The following is a 22470-nucleotide window of genomic DNA, read 5'->3' on the forward strand; positions in this document are numbered from 1 at the left end:
GACGACATAGTTTCATCGGAGCACGAGGTGTACATTTCCGATACTACCGGCACAGACAATGACGACTTTCAGCCCTTTTGCGCTGCCCGATGACGTAGCAGAGCCTACTGATGGCCATCTTGTTGGGAATTTGCCACTCACGGTAATCCCTGCTCCTGTGCCCCTTGCCGCTTATCCCGTTGTTGATATGCCCCCCGACGTGGTCTCTGACGACGATAACGATCTATTAGAGGAGGACCCATTTGAGGGCGAGGCCTATTGCTGCTGGTGATAGCCTGCTGCTTGCTGACGCTCCTGCAAGAAGAGGCTCATGCCCATTCACCTGTCCCAGACCCATTTGAGTCTGTGGCGTCGAGTGCAACATCATTCACACGACGCCGACCCTGATATGGCATCATCAGCTGCACCAGTTCCCGCACACAGCTTTGAGTTTGATCACGATATTGAGAATGATCCTGTTTTTCCACCTGGTTTTGATCCAGACCACGGCATGGAGTTCATACGCTTAGACCAGCCCTTGGAGGATTCTGTAGTCCCTATCGACCCTATGTTTGTTGATCCAGCTGATTTTGAGATGGAGTTTGTTGATCCGGAGCCGGTTGTGGCCCCTGAGCCAGGCGTTGCTCCCGACCCCGCATTGGAGCATGACCCTGTTCATGCCGATGCACCTGCTGTTGCTCCTTGATTGGTCATCTGCTTGGACGAGAAAAAATTGTGGTAACTGTGCAAGACAATTTATTATTACAGGGGCCCACGTAATAACAACTTGTAGTGCAAAGAAATCCTGGTGGACTCTGCGGGTCAAGCTAATGAAAACCAATGTAGCAGGAAATAACTAAAACACGAATAACCAAAGCGATGTAGCCTCGAGTTCATTCTATTACAAGCAACAAGCCAAATTGGCAAGCCTATGTGAAGGCTCGGAAATTTATTTCCCCACTCATACATTGAGTATATTTACGTGTAAAATTGGGTGATTACATGATGGCTTATAGTGCTATGTATCTCATAGACAATTGAGATGTTGTCTAGCCCGCTTCATACCACTTCGACAGAAGAGAATGCCACCCAGACGTGTCACATACACCAGTACACTGACAAGGACAGAAGCCGAGCTGCAAGAACGCATCTCACAGGCAAATGCACGACATGAAGCCCTTCACTCTAAGCACAACGATGGCATTACTGGAAATAACCCTCCAACTAGCTGCACCTATAAGCAGGTCCTGAACTACAAGCCTTTGAACTTTGACGGAACAGGAGGTGCCATTGCATTGGTTCGTTGGTCCGACAAGATTGACTCCATTCTAAGAATGAGTAACGGTTCACCCCAACAGAGTGTTCCCTATACCTCGGGGTTATTTCTAGATGACACACTCTAATGATGGAACCTTCAGGTTCAGACCCTTGGCACAGATGCTGCTTATGCACTGAGCTGGGACGAGCTCAAAGGAATGATGGAGAAGAAATACAATTCTAGGGCTGGAATCCGGAAGCTTGAGGTGGAGTTCTGGAATTGAAAATGGACGGACCAGAGATTCCTGAATACGTCCAGTAAACTCACGACTTGTCTAGGGTCGTCCCCTACTTAGTCAAACCAGAATTCAAAAGGATTGAATGATTCATTTGGGGACTTGCACCCCGGATCAGGGGCATGGTTACTACCTCGAAGCCCTCAACCATTACAGAGGTTATCGATATGGGTGATTTATTTATAACATGAGATGTTATGTATTATTACTGTTATTATATACGTACGCTTTATTATGGCCTGACCAACGCGAACACATCTTTTAGGAGATGCCGAGACGTCAAACGCCGATGCCTACCAATGAGGCAGAACTCCAGCAAATCATCGCTGCTGCCATCGCGCAATACGCCGCCTCTCAAGGAGGGACTAGTGGAAGTAACTCTGGCAATACTGGCAACAACAATCCACCTCATGGTAATACTAAGTCATTAAGACATACCATGACCTAATTGGATATCTTTAGCAAGGTTGCTAATGCCATTCATATGTTGTAACATATGTGCAGGGTGCACCTACAAGCAGTTTCTAGACTGCAAGCCTGTCAACTTTGATGGCACCGGAGGTGCTGTCGCTTTCGTTCCTTGGGCCGAGAGGACTGAATCTGTTCTCCGCATGAGCAAATGTGCACCAGAACAGCAAGTCACCTACATTTCTGGGCTATTCTTGGATGGAGCCCTGTCTTGGTGGAATTTGCAAGTGCAGACACTTGGTGAAGCTACTGCACGCACTAACGTGGACCGAACTGAAGGAACTAATGCGCAAAAAGTATTGCTCTCGCGCTGAAATCCAAAGATTGGAAACTGAGTTCTGGCATTTGAAAATGGAAGGTCCGAAGATCGCAGAGTATGTTCAGAGGTTTCATGACTTATCTCATGTGGTACCTTATATGGTCACTCCAGAATTCAAGCGAATCGAACGCTTCATTTGGGGTTTAGCTCCACAAATCATAAGCATGGTGACCTCCTCCAAGCCTGCAACAATTACTAAGGCAATTGATCTGAGCGTGGCTCTCACCGAGGAGGCTATCCGCCTGAACAAGTTCGATAAGGTCGAGGCAAAGAAGAAAGAGACTCACGTCGAGTCATCCGGAGGTAACAAACGGAAGTTCTCGAACTTCAAGCAAGGCACTAGTGGGGTTGTTAAAAAAGTAGAGCCAAGCGCGCCAGCTCAGGTTACAGCTGGTAGTGGAAAGAAAGGAAAGGGATATATGGGCACCCAACCCAAGTGCAACACCTGCCAACGTCACCATTCTGGCCGGTGTGGTTTGAAAGTATGTGAAGCGTGTGGGAAACCTGGCCACTTGAAGGATTCTTGTTGGGCCACTGTTGGCCAGGGAGGCCAAGGAGGATTTGGAAACAGAAACAATAACCGGGGTGGGAATGGAAATCGCCCACAAGGAAACAATGGAGGTAATGGGAATCGAGGCAACAATGTGAATCAAGCGGGTGCTGTGAATCGTAACCAAAGGAATAATCAAGCTGGAAATGGTGGTGGAAACGGGCAAAGACCTGGATGCTTTAACTGTGGTGATGTTGGGCACTACAAGAGGAACTGCCTAGAGTTGAACCAAGCCCGGGGAAGAGTGTTCAATATCGAAGCGAGGGAAGCGCGCCAGGACCCCAATGTCGTTACTGGTACGTTCCCTGTAAACCAACGCTATGCATCCGTTTTATTTGATACTGGTGCCGATTATAGCTTCGTATCATTAGAGTTTAAGAATATGCTTGGGTTAGCCGCTAGTAAGTTAGATATTCCGTACTTAATCGAATTGGCTAATGGAAAATTAGTAGAAGCCAATGAAGTTGTCAGAGGCTGTGTGATCGAATTGGGAGAGCGTGAGTTTGCTCTGGATCAACTACCAGTCCAGCTGGGAAGCTTCGACGTGGTGGTAGGAATGGATTGGTTATCAGGCAACGAGGCGGAGATAGTTTGTCACGAAAAGGTTGTTCGTATCCCAACCGAAGATGGTGAAACAATTGTGGTTCACGGAGAGAAGCGTGATACGCCGTTAAGAATTATCAGCTGCCTCAAAGCGCGAAAGTGTTTGCAGAAGGGATGTGCTGCCTTTCTGGCACACATTGTAGACAAGAAAGCTGCAGAACCAAAGATCGAAGACATCCCTGTCGTGAGGGAATATCCAGAAGTCTTCCCAGAGGACTTGCCTGGATTGCCGCCTCAGAGGCAAGTAGAGTTCCGCATCGATTTAGTCCCAGGCACTGCACCTGTGGCTAAGGCACCCTATAGACTTGCCCCGTCTGAGATGCAAGAACTGTCGACACAACTTCAAGAGTTGTTAGACAAGGGATTTATCCGACCAAGCTTCTCGCATTGGGGAGCTCCGGTCCTGTTTGTCAAGAAGAAGGACGGTAGTTTCCGAATGTGTATTTACTACCGGGAGTTGAATAAGCTGACGATCAAGAATAGATACCCTTTGCCAAGGATCGATGATTTATTCGATCAACTCCAAGGTTCAAGCTTTTACTCTAAGATCGATCTTCGATCTGGATACCATCAGTTAAGGATACAAGAGGAAAGTATCCCGAAGACAGCCTTCAGAACTCGTTATGGACACTACGAGTTCCTAGTTATGTCGTTTGGGTTGACAAACGCACCTGCAGTCTTCATGGATTTGATGAATCGAGTTTGCAAGCCGTACTTGGATAAGTTCGTGATTGTGTTCATCGACGACATTTTGATTTATTCAAAAACAAAGGCTGAGCACGAACAACATTTAAGAGCTATTCTGGAGCTGCTGAAGAAGGAACAGCTGTATGCCAAATTCTCTAAGTGCGAGTTTTGGCTGCGAGAAGTCCAGTTCCTTGGACACGTGGTGAATGGAGATGGAATCCATGTGGATCCAACCAAAATCGAAGCGATTAAGGATTGGGAAACGCCAAAGACGCCAACCGAGATTCGACAATTCTTGGGTTTGGCTGGCTATTATCGAAGGTTCATTGAGGATTTTTCGAAGATCGCTCAACCATTGACGCTCCTCACGCAGAAAGATAAGAAGTTTGATTGGGGAATCAAACAGGAAGAAGCGTTCCAGATATTGAAAGATAAGCTCTGCAATGCGCCAATCTTAGCACTACCGGAAGGTACAAATGATTTCGTGGTATACTGTGACGCCTCACGTCAAGGTTTGGGTTGCGTGTTGACGCAACGCCAAAAGGTTATTGCTTACGCGTCACGCCAATTGAAAGTGCACGAAAAGAACTATATCACACATGATTTGGAACTTGGCGCAGTGGTTTTTGCATTAAAGATCTGGAGACACTACCTTTATGGTACGAAATGTACGATCTTCACAGATCATAAGAGCCTACAACACATATTCAACCAGAAGGAGTTGAATATGAGGCAAAGACGATGGGTTGAGTTGTTGAATGATTACGACTGCGAAATAAAGTATCATCCAGGGAAGGCGAATGTGGTCGCCGACGCCCTAAGTCGAAAAGAAAGGATCAAGCCCATAAGGGTTAGGGCTTTGGAGATGATTATTCAGACAGACCTTTCTCTGCGCATTCGTGCCGCACAGAAAGAAGCTCTTAAGGAAAGAAACCTTGAAGAAGAATATCTCCGTGGGATGGAGAAGCAATTGGTGCCAAACGAGGAAGGAACGTTATGCTTTGAGAAGAGGATTTGGGTTCCTCTATTTGGAGGGTTGAGGAAAGTTATTTTCGATGAAGCTCACAAATCACGGTACTCTATCCATCCAGGAGCGGATAAGATGTACCAAGACCTTTAAGATTACTACTGGTGGCCTAGGATGAAAGGCAATGTTGCTGTTTATGTGAGCAGGTGTTTAACATGTGCTAAGGTTGAAGCGGAATACCAGAGGCCTTCAGGACTTCTGCAACAACCAGAGATTCCCAAGTGGAAATGGGAACAAATCTCCATGGATTTTATTACAAAGTTGCCAAGAACGCCAAGAGGTCATGACACTATTTTTTAAGTTTTCTTTTCTGTTTGCTGTATTATGTACGAGTACTGAAATAAACCGAACAAATACAGATCGAATTCCCCTTGCCATCCATCCCCCAGCAACGCGCGAGTTGAATCATCTAGTAACAATAATCATTCAATGTGCATTGGAAGTTTAAGTTTGAGTTAAATGCCTGGTTGGTCCCTGTGGTTTGTAGAAATTACAGACTTGATCCCAAGACTTCAATAATTACACACATGATCTCGGTGGTCGTAATTTTTGTACTCGGGTGATCCTTATCACTAACTTATGTTAGATGTCTCAGTTAAGTGTGTGTTAATGACCAAAGTACCCTTATTAAAAAAACAAATAAAAAATAGCTTAATAAAAGTTTACGGGTCCTACCCCAAACCTGCATAATTCTCTCTCCCCCCTTTCTCTCTCTCTCTCTCTCTCTCTCTCTCTCTCTCCTCAGCTATAGCGCTTTCTCTCTCTCTTCCCTAAAACCACCGAAGACCCATCACCACTAGGGGCGACAATTCTTAACATGACCCGTTAACCTGACACGAAAAAAACAGGTTTGGGTCGACTAACACAACTCGTTTAAAAAAACGGGTCGGTTCGGGATGGGTTGACTCGTATTAAAAACGGGTCGGGTTTGGGTTGACACGTATAAAAACGGGTCGGGTTTGGGTTGACACGTATAAAAACGGGTTGACCCATTAACCCGTTTAACTATTTAGATAAAAAATCTTTGATATTTTTGTTTTTGTTTTTTTGGTTTCTATTTTACATGGTTAGTTATAATAATGTTAATTTTGACACATTATATTCTTTATTTATCACACTCATACTCATCATTATATATGCTATCGATAACCCGCTTAAAACCGAACAACTCGTTCATATCGTCAACTTGTATCACTCATTTAAAGATATGGGTTAAACGGGTCGGGTTCGAGTTGACCCGAATTAATATGGGTCGGGTTAGGTTTGAAATATTTGACCCGAATAATAATATGGGTCGGGTTCGGGTTGAACATTTCAACCCACCAACCCGTAACCCGTCAATCTGTCAATCCATCAACCAGGCACAATTACCACCCCTAATCACCACCCAATCACCTCCACCACCTTCTCTTTCAACTTCTGTGTCGTCAAGACGTCGTTGCCGGAAAAACATGGAGGTGGAGGTCGTGGGCTTATGGTGGAGGTGGAGGTGGTGGGCTTATGGTGGAGGTGGAGGCGGTAATTATGATACTCTTCAAAATTACCCTACAAAGATAAAAATTACCTTACAAGACAGTTTTACAAAATTACCCTAAAAATCATTTGTAGAGTAATTTTAATAATTACGAAAAATGTAACCGCGTCATCGAAACATTCTGTTTGTATATATTTTTTGAAAAGTTATCAGTAGTATATTTAGGCCCATTCTATACACACCCCCCCCTTCCTGATTACACCCCCCTTGTAAGAGGAAAACTGTCGGTCCCACGCAGGCCCCACCTGTAAGTATATGAGAGGAGGGGGGTGAAAAAAGTAAATAGGGGGTGTAGAAAGTAGCACCCTATATTTATTTGGAGTTTCTCAAAGTGAAACCGGGGGCATCGATAAACCGCAAAAGCACACGAAAGGTCGAATTTCAATGAATATGCCATAAATTTGATCGGTTGAAGCTCCCATCATTGGTTGGTATATAAGCAGACGTAATTCAACATTTCACTCAACATCAAGCTCCCATCCATTCAGATTCTCGTATACGCATTTCAGTTCAGGTATTATTATGAATGCCTTCTTCTGTTTTCCTTTTCAAGTGATAGATGTTTGATTTTAGGGTTTTATTTCGTTTACTTTTGGGTTTAATTCGGTGAGATTAGGGTTTATTTCTGTCATTTTGATTGTGTTATAAATCTATCCCTTTTTGATAGCTGTTACTTTCATCCACAGAACATGCGTCTGTGTGTTAATCGATAGAAATGAATAGTGACCAAATTTAACAGCTCTTTAGCCATTGGTGTGATAATTGGGTGTTTCCAAAGTTATTATGTCACATATATAAACTAAATAAAACCTATAACATGAGGATAGATGGTTGTGGCGTGTTTCTTTTGCTTCAAGTTGTTATAATCTCTTTAATGCTGTTGAGTGTTTCATGCTTTTAATTATTTAAAGAATAATTAACTGATGAAACTAGAGTGTAGCAAGTTTAGCTCATTATTTGATAACCCAGCCTTTTTGTTGTGGGTGCTAGCTAAGTATTAAACTGTAAATTGAAATGAAAATCGTATAATTGTCATTTGTCTCATCCAAACATAAGCAGATGTAGATAACTTGACTAATAGGCTTCACCAGATAAACTATAAATTGGAATGAATATGGTATAATCGTTGCATCCAAACACTACTGATGTATGACCTTTTTCTTACATTCTCCTAATGTTGTATTTGGTGGCTTATGTGCAGCGTTATTTAGTATCAATCTGACAATAACAACCTAAGATGAAAGCTAAACGTCCGACTAAAGCTCAACGATTGTCGTCGACTACAATCAACACACTCCCTCAAACCACAATAGAAAACATCCTATGTTTTTTACCTATTCGAGAGGCAGCACGGACAAGTATCCTCTCAAGGGAATGGAGGTACAAGTGGACCACAATTCCCAAACTTGAGTTTGATTCGTCTACTTTGTCCAAAGGAAAAAACAAAGAGAAGCTACCATCTGACATAGCAAGTGCACGGAAAAACATGGACGAAAGGTGTAAACTTTTTAATGCTATACACCAAGTTCTGTTAATGCGCCAGGGTCCAATACACGAGTTCACCTTTCACTCGAACAAAAGCTACCGCTTTTATGAACTTGATCAAATAATATTTCATTTATCAAGGAACCATACTGTCAAGAAATTAACACTTGCGCTTGATTATATGTATTCGTATAAGTTACCCTTATGTGCCTTCTCTATGCATCAGTTAAAAGACCTAGATCTCCATTATGTTGTTATTGACCATCAACCAATAGTCAGTGTATTTGGTAGCCTTAGAAGCTTATCCTTGATAAAAGTAAAGATCTCAACAAAAGCTCTTCTTCATATTTTATCTAATTGTCCATCACTTAAGAGGTTCACTTTGGTAAGTTCTCGCTTGAATATTTATTCTCATGGGCTTATAACTTATCTGAATATTGTAAGTTACTGCAGCTAGGATTTATCGGTCATAAAGATTGCACAATTATTGAGCTATTTGATTGTCTACATGTGATTGAAGATCTGACTATCTATGGGTATTGTGCCCATCAGGTAATATTTGTTTTTCCACATAATATATAAGTAAAAGAAAATCAAACTTTGGTTGTAAAATTTTGTTTGCTTATTATTGTAGCTTGTTCTAGACTCAGTTCCAGAAGAGCTTTCAACCTCACAAATCCACCTCAAATACTTTTGTTTCAAAAAAATGTCTTTAGATGGCAACCATCATTTAACTTTCCTTGCTATTTTGCTTAAATGTTCCCCGAACTTGGAGCACATTGTGCTAGAGGTAAATCTGTTATTTTAATTCTCACCAAAATCTACTGACAAAAATATAATGACAACCCTTTCTATAGGCTGAACTGGGGTATAATGATGAAAATGAGATATATTCTGGTATATTGGAAAAATACTCAGATGTTTGGATGGAGCATCTGAAGGAATTGGTGATTTATTATTTTAACAACTCGAAGCCTTCGATGGAGTTTGTGAAGTTTATCATCTCCAGGTCTCCTAAGTTGAAGAAGGTGTTGTTGATAAGTAGTGTGGTTCATGAGAAGGATGAAGAGTTGGAGATGTTAAAAGTTCTCTTACAGGCCCCACGCGTGTCACCGGTGCAAATCGTTGTAAAGAAGTATGATGAGTAGTCGTATTGCTACTTGTTTTTCTGTGTTTTTTTCTGCTTATATTAGTTAGTTATTTTGGATGCTGGTATTCACGATATCCATATTTGTGTTTCTATATATATTCGGTTTATATCTTAGCTTGGATTATTCTGTAGCATTGTGTTTCAGTGTTGAAATTATCTCCTAAAATATATAATATACTTCCCTTGGGCTATAGGGTGTGGTCATGACTCTCATCACCATCATGACCCTCCACGTCAGTGTCATGTCACCAACCTTTAATTCACCATCCAAAACCACTACCCTAAAGGTGTAGTCATGACCTAAACCAGTAGCCTCTTAGTTATTTTAATTTATCTTTGTCTAAAGAAAAAGAAAAAGATTTCTTTAAAAATGGAAATGACGACTATGGTTGTCATGGTTTAATCTATGCAAACCATGGTGGATCAAGCAAGGGGGTGGTGTAATATGCCATTCATATTCCTAGGTGACGAATCATGTTCCAACCATGACCCCACACCCTTTAGCCTAAATAGGAAATTCTACTTTATTAGAGATGTAAACCAACAAACCATACTGACAAAAGTGAAACGGGCACAAAAAAATGAAGTATTTTAAACCAATAAACCTTGGCCTACAATAAAATACAAATCAAAACCAACAACATATATATAAGATTAGGTTCAAGAGTGAACACTAGTGTAGCTTACGAACTGAGTGAACTAATCCTGGCCATACACGTATGTAGATCAATGGCCAGGATTTGGTGTTCAAATACACTAGTGTATTTTACGATTTGATGATGAGATCCTGGCCATACACGTGTGTAGATCAATGACCAGGATTTGTTCACTCAGTTCGCAAATACACAGGTGTTCACTCTAGAACCCCACCATATATAGGATTAGGTTCAAACGTGAACAAATTCCCAAGAGTGAACTGCGTGAACTGATCTGAGCCCTTGATTTTTATGATCTTGAGATTAAAGTGAGTGGCATGATGGTAATTATTTGGTTAATTTTTTCCATTTAATTAAATAAAAAAGGGTATATGTGTAATTTCCATTTTGCATTGATTGCATAAATCCCGTTTCTCTCTCTCAAATAATCATAATCAAACTTTTATCCCCAACTTTCTCTCTCACCTTCATCTGAGATATCAAACAAACTTTCTTCAACATTTTTTTCTCTCACATTTATAGCCGACATCAAAGAAAAGAAAAGATTTGTTCGTTGTTTTATCTCCGGCGTCGAAGGAAATCGCCGTCACCGTTTATCATCTACCTGTTTGTCGCCGTCTTATCTCCGGCGTCGAAGGAAATCGCTGTTTTATCTCCGGCATCGAAGGAAATCGCCGTCGCCATTGCCGTTATGCCGTCGTCTCCTCTTCATCAATGGTCGTTGCCATTTTATCAATTACCTGTTTGCCGTTTTATCGTCGTTGTTGTCGCCGTCTCCTCTTCATCAATGGCCGTCTCCATAAACACCCTAGATCTGAAAAAAAAGTATAGGGTTTCGGTTTGGTAAGTCACCGACAACAAAGGAGATGATTTGGGTAAGTAGACGATTTGAGCAAACTCATGTGTTTGAGAAGACGATTGGAATGGGGATTTCAACTTTTGTTCCAGAAGAGCTTTTAACCTCACTAATCCACCTCAAATACTTTTGTTTCAAAGAAATGTCTTTAGATGTCGACGATCATTTAACTTTTCTTGTTGTTTTGCTCAAATGTTCCCCAAACTTGGAGCACATTGTGCAAGAGGTAAATCTGTTATCTTAATTCTCACCAAAATCTACTGACAAAAATAATGACAACCCTTTCTATAGGCTGAACTGGGGTATAAGGATGAAAATAAGATATATTCTGGTATATTGGAAAAATACTCGGATGTTTGGAGGTGGTGGTGGTGGTGGTGAGTTTACGGTGGAGGCGGTGTGCTGAAGTGACGACAGAGGAGGTGGGTTGTAGGTTGTGGTGGGTTTATGGTGGAGATAGAGGCGGTGGGTTAAAGGTTACGGTGAAGGTTGTAGTGTTGGTGGGTTGAAGGTGATGGTGGTGGTGGTGGTGGGTTGAAGATGGAGGTGGAGGTGGTGGGCTGAAGGAGACAGCGGAGGCGGTGGGTTAAAGGTGAGGTGGTGTTTGTGAAAGGCAAAAAGAAGATGAGGGGTTAACCCCATTGTTTTTTTTAATATTTTTCTAAGTGTTTTTGTTTTTTTTAGTTTAATGACAATCTACTCATTTAACACATACTTAATTACCAATGGGGTGATAGTTCTTTGGCAAAGACAAAGCCTTTAAACATCTTGGGAGATGGAGGTCTTGGGTTCAAGTCCCACAAACGACAGGAATAAAAGAAATTTGCCGTTAAAAAACACATACTTAATTGAGATATTTAACATAAGTTAATGATAAGGATCACCCGAGTGCAAAAGTTACAACCACCGAGATCAAGTGTGTAATTATTGAAGGATCGGGACCAAGTCTGCAATATTTGCAAACAGGGGCGCAGCTTAAGAGGGGCCCGGCATTTAACTTAACTCTAATATACTAATTGCATTTTTTAAGCCTTTATTGTCAAGCTTCGCCACTGTTTGCAAAACACATGGACCAACCAGGCATTTAACTCTTTAAGCTTGGTAATAAAAAAAATAAAGAATATTAAAGGCTTAAAAAATGCAATTAGTATATTAGAGTTAAGTTAACGTACAAAGTAACTTATCGTACAAAACGTACGAAAAGCATGAAAAAAAAAAACGGTGACATTTTTGTAATTATTTTCTCGTAACGTAATTATCAAAGTTACTCTACAAATAATCTTGTAGGGTAATTTTCATCTTGTAGGGTAATTTTGTAAAATATGCTTGTAGGGTAATTATCAAAATTACTCTACAAGTGTATCAAAATTTCTCTACTAGTTTTTCAAACAACATACAATTCAAAATTACCATACGAGATCATTTGTAGAGTAATTATGATACTCTACAAAATTAACCTATAAGATCAAATTAGCTTACAAGATCATTTGTAGAGTAATTATGATACTCTTCAAAATTACCCTACAAAGATAAAAATTATCTTACAAGACAGTTTTATAAAATTACCTTAAAAATAATTTGTATAGTAATTTTGATATTTAAAAAAATTGTGACCGCGTTTTTTCATTGAAACATTCTGTTTGTATATATTTTTTGAATCAAAGTGACTTATTAACTTATCTATACTATTATAAAAAGGAGAAGTGATGTATATACATATAATTTTACATGAAGTCCATCATTTTATGCAATATGTACAATTAATGAATGCTTGTTTTGTGAGGGTAAAATTGTGAAGAACATAAATTTTTAAGACACTAAAATTGACCTATCCACCATACTCACACACACAAAATCATTTCCATACTTGCCCTCAAAAAAAACCCAACAGCCATCCTCATAATGAAACCCCCTCTCGCCAGATTGAATAGCAAATGAAAAGGTGAAAGCAATTATTCATGAAATCAATTAGGTTTCAATGATTAATCATGAAACGGAAAATTAAATGCTGCGGGTATACTTGAAACGAGAAGGGATTGTGGGGGCTCTGTTTTCAGGTCAGTAGGGTTCCACCATTTGGTTTCGATTAAGGTTGCTTTGTTGATCGTTGTTTCCGAATTAATACTGCTTATATTTATGATAATTGATCTGAAACTGTTTTATAATTAGGGTTAGGGCTTTTAACTTCTACTCTTTTAGTATGAATTCCTTTTTCTGGCTAATTTCAAATGTAGCCGGATTCAATTTGGTTATACGTATGTGTGTCTGCAAATATACTTTTGAAGCAAGTTGTTCTTTAACTGATTTATTTTTATGCAAAATTGGTTTCCGGTTGGTTCTTTTTTGATGGATTGGGGTTATTTATAAAAAGGTGGGTGTAATTTAGGAAGTAGCGTAAGGAGCAGTGCATGGGAATTGGTGCTAAGACTCAAAAAAATTGTCAGGAATTGGCCCTAGGTGAAAGGTTTATTATTTGCGCCTTGCGTGGGCTTTGAGTCTTTAAGCTTTAACTACACAGGGTTATACCAAGTTGTTATAAAATAACACGTTCTGTTGTCTTTCAGGCGTTGGGTAGTGGATTTGCGCAATTCGCCTAGACCGTTTATGCATAGACATAACATAATCTAGAGTCAACAACTTCACGCTCTGTTCTTGCACCTCATCTTGTTCAGTGGCATCAGTTGGTGTTATTATACATTTCATTTCTTTAATGTTGCGGTGATGCGGTTCCAATGGAAAGATATGCTTTATATGCGGTTCCACAGAAACAATGGAATTGATTGGTTTTTAGCGATGCCAGTAGTGACGGTGGTGATCTCTGCATCTCAACACAGGTAACCGTAATTTCATTCATTGTGACTCACAAGGGAATCAGTTTGCACTTTCATCATTTTTATCGTAAAAAAATGCAGAGCTGAAACTAGGACAGATGTTAAAGTATCCAGGTTGAATCTCTTGTTCCTGCTCTGGTATGTATCTTCTCTATCAATTTAAGGTTTTTGAGATTAAATGTTTTAATGTATGAGTTAGCAATATGTTTATGCTATTATATGTGCATCGTATAGTGACTCACATTTGATGGAAAGTAGTCTATTTCACCTGTTAGCTCTAAAGATAGTTGCATTAGGCTCAAGTAATATAATTTGTTATTTAGGTTGATCTTAGGATGTTTAACTTGTAGATATTATGTACAAGGTTGTATCTTTGAATACCCAACCATTAGATTCAGTGATAACAACTTAAATTACATGATTTTACAATATTTTTCTATTGGTACATCCATGAGTATATTATATGAAGCTATTAACCTTAGAACGGGACCCACAGCCCACAAAGATAGCGGTTAAACCCATTTTTGATACTTTTTTTTTTCTAAAATAACCCGTTTCAACCCAAATCGGTTTTGTTTTGGACCAAACTGATACTTCTTTAAACGACCTTTTCTGACCCAATCCTGTAAGGACCCGTTAACCGATCCGTCCTTTTTGCTAGGCTTTAACATCATCACCCATGCGGTTGAACCGTTTTTGATACTTTTTTTTCTAAAACAAACCCGTTTCAACCAAAATCGTTTTGCCCCGAGCCTAAGTGCCTAACTAATTCTTCTTCGGAATGACCTTTTGTGACCCACTGACCCAAACCTGTTATGACAATATGACCCATTACCCGACCCGTCTTTTTTGCCAGGCTTAAACATCATAAACATCACCCATGTGGATTTGTTTATTGTATGGTGCACTTCTACTTTTTATAGAAGTCTTGTAGCATGTAAAATCAATAGAATATTTTGATATTTTAGCGCCTCTTCAAAAAAATTTGTTATGTTGATTTATATTATCGTTCACCTTTGTTTTCTTACAAGTGTCATCAAACAGGGTTCGAGGTTTTATTGTTTTATCGGTTCATCCGTCTTAAAAACTTCATATTAAAATTAGTTTAATAATTAACAAACATATATTTAGTAGAGATATACACAAAAACAAAACTGTGCACAAAAACATTTTAAGCTTGAACTAGAAGCCTGTTTTCACTTTTGACCCACTTGAAGTGTTTTCACTTCACATTAAAAAAAATACTTTTTTTAAGTTACTAACTTGAGATGTTAGGAACAAAATTTAACCCACATTAACCTTTTTATCTACAATTGATTCAGAATTGTCACCTCTTCTTTTTTTCACAGCATACGCAACCCGTTTGAACAGAAAAAAAAATCACCCTGTCTACATTACAAAATCGACAATTTCTACAAAGATAACAAACAGAAACCAGAATTGTCCGAGGGGTATATCTATATATGTACATAGTGATGCAGGCTCGATTACGTACGTACGTATATGGCTATCTTTTTACTCGGTGGAAAGAGTGCAGGTATTAAACTTGTTCCTTGGGCTTTGACTTTAAGATCAGGTCAACCTTTTCTGCATTTATCCCAAGTATCATATGTGTGTCGGGTACAGCCTGAGATTTGAAGTAACGTCTTTTTTGTAATTTATATTTAATGATATGTTATAAATCATGAGAGACGTCTACCATTAAACTAATACGCTTGGCAGTGTCTGAACGCATCAGTTCTCCTTTATATAACATCTGGAACAATAATAACAAGTCATAATTTAGCACATGATGTTGCAAACGATAGCATGTGCGCATGCACGTGTGTAAATTCATCACCTCTGTGGGGATATCTGGTGTGAACCAGCGCCATAATACTCCAAGATGTACAACAGCTGGAATCAGTTTAAAAAGAAAAGGCGTTGTCACCTGTAAAAAAAAAACAAAACATTAAGCCTATCGCTGATTTTTAAACTTACATTTTAGAAGAAGTTTGACCCGTTTGGCCTCTTAAGACCTGTTTCCTTCCAACTGTTTTCTTAAATGCTAACCATGGCCCTAAGGGCAATGGTTATTGGTTAACAACTAATTTTTACAACAACAAAAAAAAAAGAATCTTTTTTAAATTATAATAATAATTATTCAACCATGGTCAGCAACTCATAAACTTTATCATTAACCATCAAAAGTCATTTTTTTACCCAGCCACCTATAATTGGTTACGATAAGTTAGTTGTTAATCACAACCCTTAGAGCTATTGTTAGCAATTCCCTTTATTTAGCTTACCAATTCTATGTATACTTGAAATGCTATTTTGTCAACATCAGCCAACTTTGGCAAACTTTGGCCCCTCAACTTTAGTGAAAACATATTTAGCCCCTCAACCTTAATAATGATCCGTAACTAATAATGAGGCGTTGGGGGCAGACGATGAAGCCGAAACATCAGTGGCTTCAGTTGAAGATCAGTTAAGAAAAGAAATCACCGTGTATGAGGTATATTTCAATGATATCAATTATTAAAGGGTATTAAAGACTTTTGACTAATAGTCGCATTTTGCAAGTAGGGTTGTTATAGACCTGAGTCGAGTCAAGGCAGATTGAGCTCAGGCTCGAAGTTAAACGAGCCAACTCAGTTCGGCTCGTTTATTTTATCGAGCTGAAAAGTCGAGCTCGAGCTTGACGAGATAACTCGGTTCGGCTCATTTATTTTATTGAACCGAAAAGTCGAGCTCGAACGAGACAACTCGGTTACTCTTCATGCCATTAAACGTCACACCCAATGCTTCTTTTTTCAAGATTCATTTTGCTTATTGTAGTGGATTCATGTGTCAATTGGATTGTTTGACAAATGTGCAATTCCAATAGTTGCACACGCGAGAGCTATATAGGCTTGCAAATGCTGTTTCTACAGCTTGTGCACTAATGTGCTCCTGGAGGTGGGTGACCATATATATCAAGGACTGGTGAATCGATGAAGGCTCCTGGAGGTGGGTGAGCATATATATCAAGGGCTGGTTTTGAGAGCAACCTAAAAGGGTATTTTGATGGGCATCATGGCAGTTCTAAGGGAAAATGGATGTGTAAAAGTTCAAGTTCTTTTAACTTCTTTTGATGTCATTGTTGAGGTACACAGTTGAAAATATATGAAACTCACATAAATTAATGTATTGAATATCGGTTGTGGCACATACTAGACATAACTGCATCTGATATTAGCCGGGACACCCGCTGCAACGCGCGGGCCTTCCCACTAGTATAAGTCAAAAGTGAGAAGTTAGAAATTCTAACTTCTCAAGAAATGACTTCTCAAGACACAAACTTCTTCAAAATAAGCTCAAGACACACACTTCTTTAAAATAAACTAACCCAAACAATCAAAAAATAACTTATTAACTTTTATAAGTCAATAAGTCATAAGTTGCTCCAAAATAAGCTAACCCAAACACCCCCTATATTTATTTGGAGTTTCTCAAAGTGAAACCGGCGGCATCGATAAACCGCAAAAGCACACGAAAGGTCCAATTTCAATGAATATGCCATAAATTTGATCGGTTGAAGCTCCCATCATTGGTTCGTATATAAGCAGACGTAATTCAACATTTCTCTCAACATCAAGTTCCCATTCACTCAGGTTCTCGTATACGCATTTCAATTCAGGTATTATGAATGCCTTCTTCTGTTTTCCTTTTCAAGTGATAGATGTTTGATTTTAGGGTTTTATTTCGTTTACTTTTGGGTTTATTTCGGTGAGATTAGGGTTTATTTCTGTCATTTTGATTGTGTTATAAATCTATCCCTTTTTGATAGCTGTTACTTTCATCCACAGAACATGCGTCTGTGTGTTAATCGATAGAAATAAATAGTGACCAAATTTAACAGCTCTTTAGCCATTGGTGTGATAACTGGGTGTTTCCAAAGTTATTATGTCACATATATAAATTAAAATAAAAGCTATAATATAAAGTGTGTGAGGATAGATGGTTGTGGTGTGTTTCTTTTGCTTGCACTTGTTATAATCTCTTTAATGCTGTGGAGTGTTTCATGCTTATAATAATTATTTAAAGAATAATTAACTGATGAAACTAGAGTGTAGCAAGTTTAGCTCATTATTTGATAACCCTGCCTTTTTGTTGTGGGTGCTAGCTAAGTATTAAACTGTAAATTGAAATGAAAATCGTATATAATTGTCATCTGTCGCATCCAAACATAAGCAGAAGTAGATAACTGGACTATAAACTGATATAGGCTTCACCAGATAAACTATAAATTGGAATGAATATGGTCACTACTGATGTATGACCTTTTTCTTGTGTTATACATTCTCCTAATGTTGTATTTGGCAGCTTATGTGCAGCGTTATTTAGTATCAATCTGACAATAACAACCTAAGATGAAAGCTAAACGTCCGACTAAAGCTCAACGATTGTCGTCAACTACAATCAACACACTCCCTCAAATCACAATAGAAAACACCCTATGTTATTTTAATTCTCACCAAAATCTACTGAGAAAAATAATGACAACCCTTTCTATAGGCTGCTGAACTGGAGTATAAGGATGAAAATAAGATATATTCTGGTATATTGGAAAAATACTCGGATGTTTGGATGGAGCATCTGAAGGAATTAGTGATTTATAATTTTAACAACTCGAAGCCTTCAATGGAGTTTGTGAAGTTTATCATCCCCAGGTCTCCTAAGTTGATATTTGATTTCAATGAACTTGAGTGGGCTCGTTAGTCTATATAATATATATTTACATTATGCATTAGGGGAGGGGGGTGGTCACTAGTGATAGAATTCTATCACTCACAAGCACCAATCAAGTTACGCCATGTCAGCAACCATTTTTCCATCACTCACAACCTTTTTAGTGGGGGTGGTCATCACTCATCACCACACCCAACAATTCCCCCCAACCAACAATTACACTCACAAAAAAAAAAAAAACTATAACGCTTTGAAAAAATCACGAAAATCTGATTTCGTTAAACTATCACGCGTGGACGTTTGGAGCGGGGTGGGAAATAACGCGTTATTTATGCTTTCCATGATAGTTTAACGAACCGCCCCGGGCGGCCTTAGGAGTATTATCTATACCTAAAAACTTATTGTTTAAGTTTTCGTACTTAATCAGACCGACATATACAAGTTCACGTATTAAGAGTGTCAAACAAACAATATATTAAATGACGAAGGAATTTTTCCACATTTCAAATACAGTGAAGAGATACCAAATTGATGTCTTACCTTAAGGGCATTCATATCGGATTCTCTATGTTTCTAAAGTATAAAGGAATGTGTCTTTTCTATTATTATTTAGCATCTCCATCACCAGATATATTTATCTTGATCTGTTATTTTTTCAAAAAATCATTTTCTTTTTTTCTTTAGACAAAGATAAACTAAAATAAATAAAGGGCTAGTGGTTTGGGTCATGACTACACCCCTTAGGGTAGTGGTTTTGGATGGTGGATTAGAGGTGTGTTACATGACACTAACGTGGAGGGTCATGGTGATCACAAGGTCATAACCGTACCCTATAGCCTAGGGGCTGTCATATAGAAACAACCATCTGTTTACAGAAGGGATAGATGACAACGATTGCCATAAGTCTATTGTCTTCAAGTAGCAAGCCGTTGCTAAAGGGAAGATACCTTGGTTAGTAACTTTAAAGTGTCATGACCTGTTGGGGGCAACTATGTGTAGCTAGAGCACCGCTAGCTGTCTGCGTTGAGATCTTATCAGAAACCGTCCAAGTGGGAGCTGTTGGATATTTATGTCCGATTCGATAAGTCAACGCTGCCGACCGGATCTTGACCCGTAAGAGTTTCACCGTGGTCAACGAACTAAAATCCACTTAACTAATTTAACTGGTAATTACGAACGATACGCGGGTATTGAACTGAGAGACGGGTTCGTAAATCGGGTGGGACAAGAATACTCTTGCGTCGCCACTTGGCGAGCACCTAGATTTACACCAATGACTTTTCATGCAAAGTCTCTCTCCAACACTTGGCATGCACCTACATTTCGGCTAATGAGAATTCATGCAATATTCTCCATGTCCTATTTAAATCGGTTTGGGTCTTGCATTAGTGATAGATGATTGCAAAAAAACTCTCTCAACTCACACACCCAAACCGGCCACTACCGCCCGCCGCCGCCGCTCTCCGCCGGTCGCCGCCGCCTGCACCGCCGGCCACCACCGCCGAGACCCGGCTCACATTCGCGTATCTCTCGTTCGTGTAACTAGCATTCGTTCGTTGAACCTCGGTGTCTCAACCGATTATTTACTAACCGAAGGTATATCTAAACCCCCTATGGTTGATGTTCTATTTCGTGTTTGCATGTTGGTGATCTTGTTCCATTACGGGTATTCCTTGGTATAAAAGTGTTCATGTTAATTTTGTTACACACACTTCCGTTGCTTAAAAATGTATATATAGTTTTAACTAGTTAAAGTTTATTTTGAATGACATATATATACATGTATTTTTATTTGTCAAAAATGTTTTGACTAATCCTTGTAACGAAATAAACACATAAATAATATGAACGGGGTTCTTGAAATTAAAAAAAATTATACCTCGGAAATCCTTCAATGCGATGGTCGGAGTTCCCAACACGTCTTCCGGTGATTTGACGTTTAGAAGACATCCACAGGAATCAATGCAACAAGGTTGTGAGGGTTTTTTTTTTTTTGATGAAAATTGATAAATGAAATATGAAAAATAAAACGTACGATATAATGAAACTTTTATGGTGTCATAAAACAATAATGCAACACTTTAAAGTGAAACGCATGTTTCATTAATGTGGAAGTTTCTGAGATTTGAGTCTGAACTAAACGCCTTTTGCCTTTTGCCTTTTGCCTTTTGTTTTACACCAATCCGGAACACTAGGTGGGATTTGGCTAGAGAGTTGTGTGTGAAACGATAATGAAGTTAAAATACGTTGATTCTGCGAATATCCATGTAGTTCTTTTCCAACCCCCAAAATTCGACCCTAAGGGCACAAAATTTAAAGTGAAAAATGAGTTAATTCAAAATTCAAGTCTGATCTTTCACATTACTAGAGAAACATATAAATAGAAACAGAAATTCGAAATGGGCCTCAAAAAGATAATGGGCCAAACACAAGGCCAAAAACAAAATGCCCAAAATACTTCAAAAAACATAAAAACGTAAATAACTAATAGAAATAAGCATTTTTTGACCCCCGTAGCCCAAGTTAGAGCCATTTTAGTGAAACCCCTTTTGTTACATGATCTTAGACCTCTAAATACAAGATGACTCGCTCCTCCACACTTGGGCCCACATCACCTAATGAGGGATTTGGGGGAGAAAAAGGGTATTTATATGGTGGGGTAGTTGGTAAGTGAATGGTCTTAAATGCCTTTACGTGTGAAACACGTGATTAACTTAATTTTCTAACTAGGTTTGAGGTAAAGGATGAAACGTGCAACATATTTTTAAAATAAAAGATTATGCCTGTAATTATTAAAATGAAAGGCTATCAACTACAACATGCTACAAACATATTCGACCAAAAGTGTAATTTACCGTTATGTTTGTTTGCAGTTTCTCAAGCTGAAACCGGCGGCATCGATAAACCGCAAAAGCACATGAAAGGTCCAATTTCAATGAATATGCCATAAATCTGGTCGGTTGAAGCTCCCATCATTGGTTGGTATATAAGCAGACGTGATTCAACATTTTACTCAACATCAATTCCATGTTGCGCGAGTTAGAGTCGTCGGAAAGGAGGCGATGATCAATTCAAGGTTAGGGGTTATGAGTTGAGGAGTACCCATCCCACTCAGATTCTCGTAAACCCATTTCAGTTCAGGTATTATTATGAATGCCTTCTGTTTTCCTTTTCAATTGATAGATAGATGTTTGATTTTAGGGTTTATTTTTTGGGTTTATTTCGGCGACTTTAGGGTTTATTTTGCTTGAGGCTGATATAATCTCTTTGATGGTGTTGAGTGTTTCCTATTTATAAGAATTAATTGATTAAACAAGAGTATAGTAAGTTTAACTCATCCTTGTATAATCCTCTTTCTTGTATGTGGTAAGTATTAAACTCATTACATTTTATAAGTTAATAATAATAATAAGTAAAAGTGGATCGCTGGACTATAAGTAAACTGATAAAGGGTTCAGCAGATAAAATATAAATTGGAATGAAAATGGTTTGATCGTCGCATCTAAACATTGACGTATGAACATTTTCTTTGAGTTTTAGACTGTGTATTGTATTGTACATTCTCCTAATGTTGAGTGATCCTGCTTGTAATTATTTAAAGAATTAATTGATGAATGATGAAACTAGAGTATTGTGAGTTTAACTCAACTATAAACTCATATAGGGTTCAGCAGATAACTTATAAATTGGAATGAAAATGGTAATAATTGTTGCATCCAAACAGTCATGTATGACCTTTTTCTTTGACTTATTACACTTTCTGTACTACATTCTCCTAATGTTGTATTTGGCGGCTTATGTGCAGCGTTATTTTGTATCAGTCTTGACTAAAACAACCTAAGATGAAAGCTAAACGTCCGACTAAAGCTCAACGATTGTCTTCGACTACAATCAGCACACTTCCTCAAACCATAATAGAAAACATCCTATGTTTTTTACCTATTCGAGAGGCAGCACGGACAAGTATCCTCTCTAGGGAATGGAGGTACAAGTGGACCACTATTCCCAAACTTGAGTTTGGTTTGCCTACCGTGTCCGAAATAACAACTGAAGAGAAGC

General features: G+C 38.9%; 1 protein-coding gene and 3 long non-coding RNA genes across 7 annotated transcripts; 3 read left to right on the forward strand and 1 right to left on the reverse strand.

The window, feature by feature from the left end:
- The first annotated feature begins 7043 nt into the window (after positions 1 to 7043).
- LOC110886405 (F-box/FBD/LRR-repeat protein At1g13570) lies at positions 7044 to 9469 on the forward strand. 3 transcript variants are annotated; one of them, XM_022134193.2, is made up of 5 exons: positions 7044 to 7234; positions 7922 to 8590; positions 8659 to 8757; positions 8840 to 8995; positions 9063 to 9469. In XM_022134193.2, exons 2-5 carry the CDS (start codon positions 7958 to 7960, stop codon positions 9351 to 9353), a joined length of 1179 nt encoding a protein of 392 aa, XP_021989885.1. In that variant the 5' UTR covers positions 7044 to 7234; positions 7922 to 7957; the 3' UTR covers positions 9354 to 9469. The 3 variants fall into 3 exon arrangements, with proteins under 3 accessions (XP_021989885.1, XP_021989886.1, XP_035834657.1); XM_022134194.2 differs by lacking the exon at positions 7044 to 7234 and having other exon boundaries at positions 7892 to 8590; XM_035978764.1 differs by lacking the exons at positions 7044 to 7234; positions 8840 to 8995 and having other exon boundaries at positions 7892 to 8590.
- A 3243-nt stretch (positions 9470 to 12712) lies between these two features.
- LOC110886417 lies at positions 12713 to 16850 on the forward strand. Of its 2 annotated transcripts, XR_004869907.1 has the most exons (5): positions 12713 to 12924; positions 13432 to 13701; positions 13780 to 13836; positions 15048 to 15235; positions 16519 to 16850. It is a non-coding gene; the product is annotated as an uncharacterized LOC110886417 (long non-coding RNA). The 2 variants fall into 2 exon arrangements; XR_002562816.2 differs by lacking the exon at positions 16519 to 16850 and having other exon boundaries at positions 15048 to 15408.
- LOC110886415 lies at positions 15071 to 15629 on the reverse strand. Its single transcript, XR_002562814.2, has 3 exons — positions 15539 to 15629; positions 15398 to 15454; positions 15071 to 15325 (listed from the first exon to the last, which is right to left on the reverse strand). It is a non-coding gene; the product is annotated as an uncharacterized LOC110886415 (long non-coding RNA).
- Positions 16851 to 21257: 4407 nt separating the features above from the next.
- On the forward strand, positions 21258 to 22389 carry LOC118483215. Its single transcript, XR_004869908.1, has 2 exons — positions 21258 to 21552; positions 22217 to 22389. It is a non-coding gene; the product is annotated as an uncharacterized LOC118483215 (long non-coding RNA).
- The last annotated feature ends 81 nt before the right edge of the window (positions 22390 to 22470 follow it).

The sequence above is a fragment of the Helianthus annuus genome, chromosome 10, assembly GCF_002127325.2.
Source record: "Helianthus annuus cultivar XRQ/B chromosome 10, HanXRQr2.0-SUNRISE, whole genome shotgun sequence".
Taxonomy (NCBI): Eukaryota; Viridiplantae; Streptophyta; class Magnoliopsida; order Asterales; family Asteraceae; genus Helianthus; species Helianthus annuus.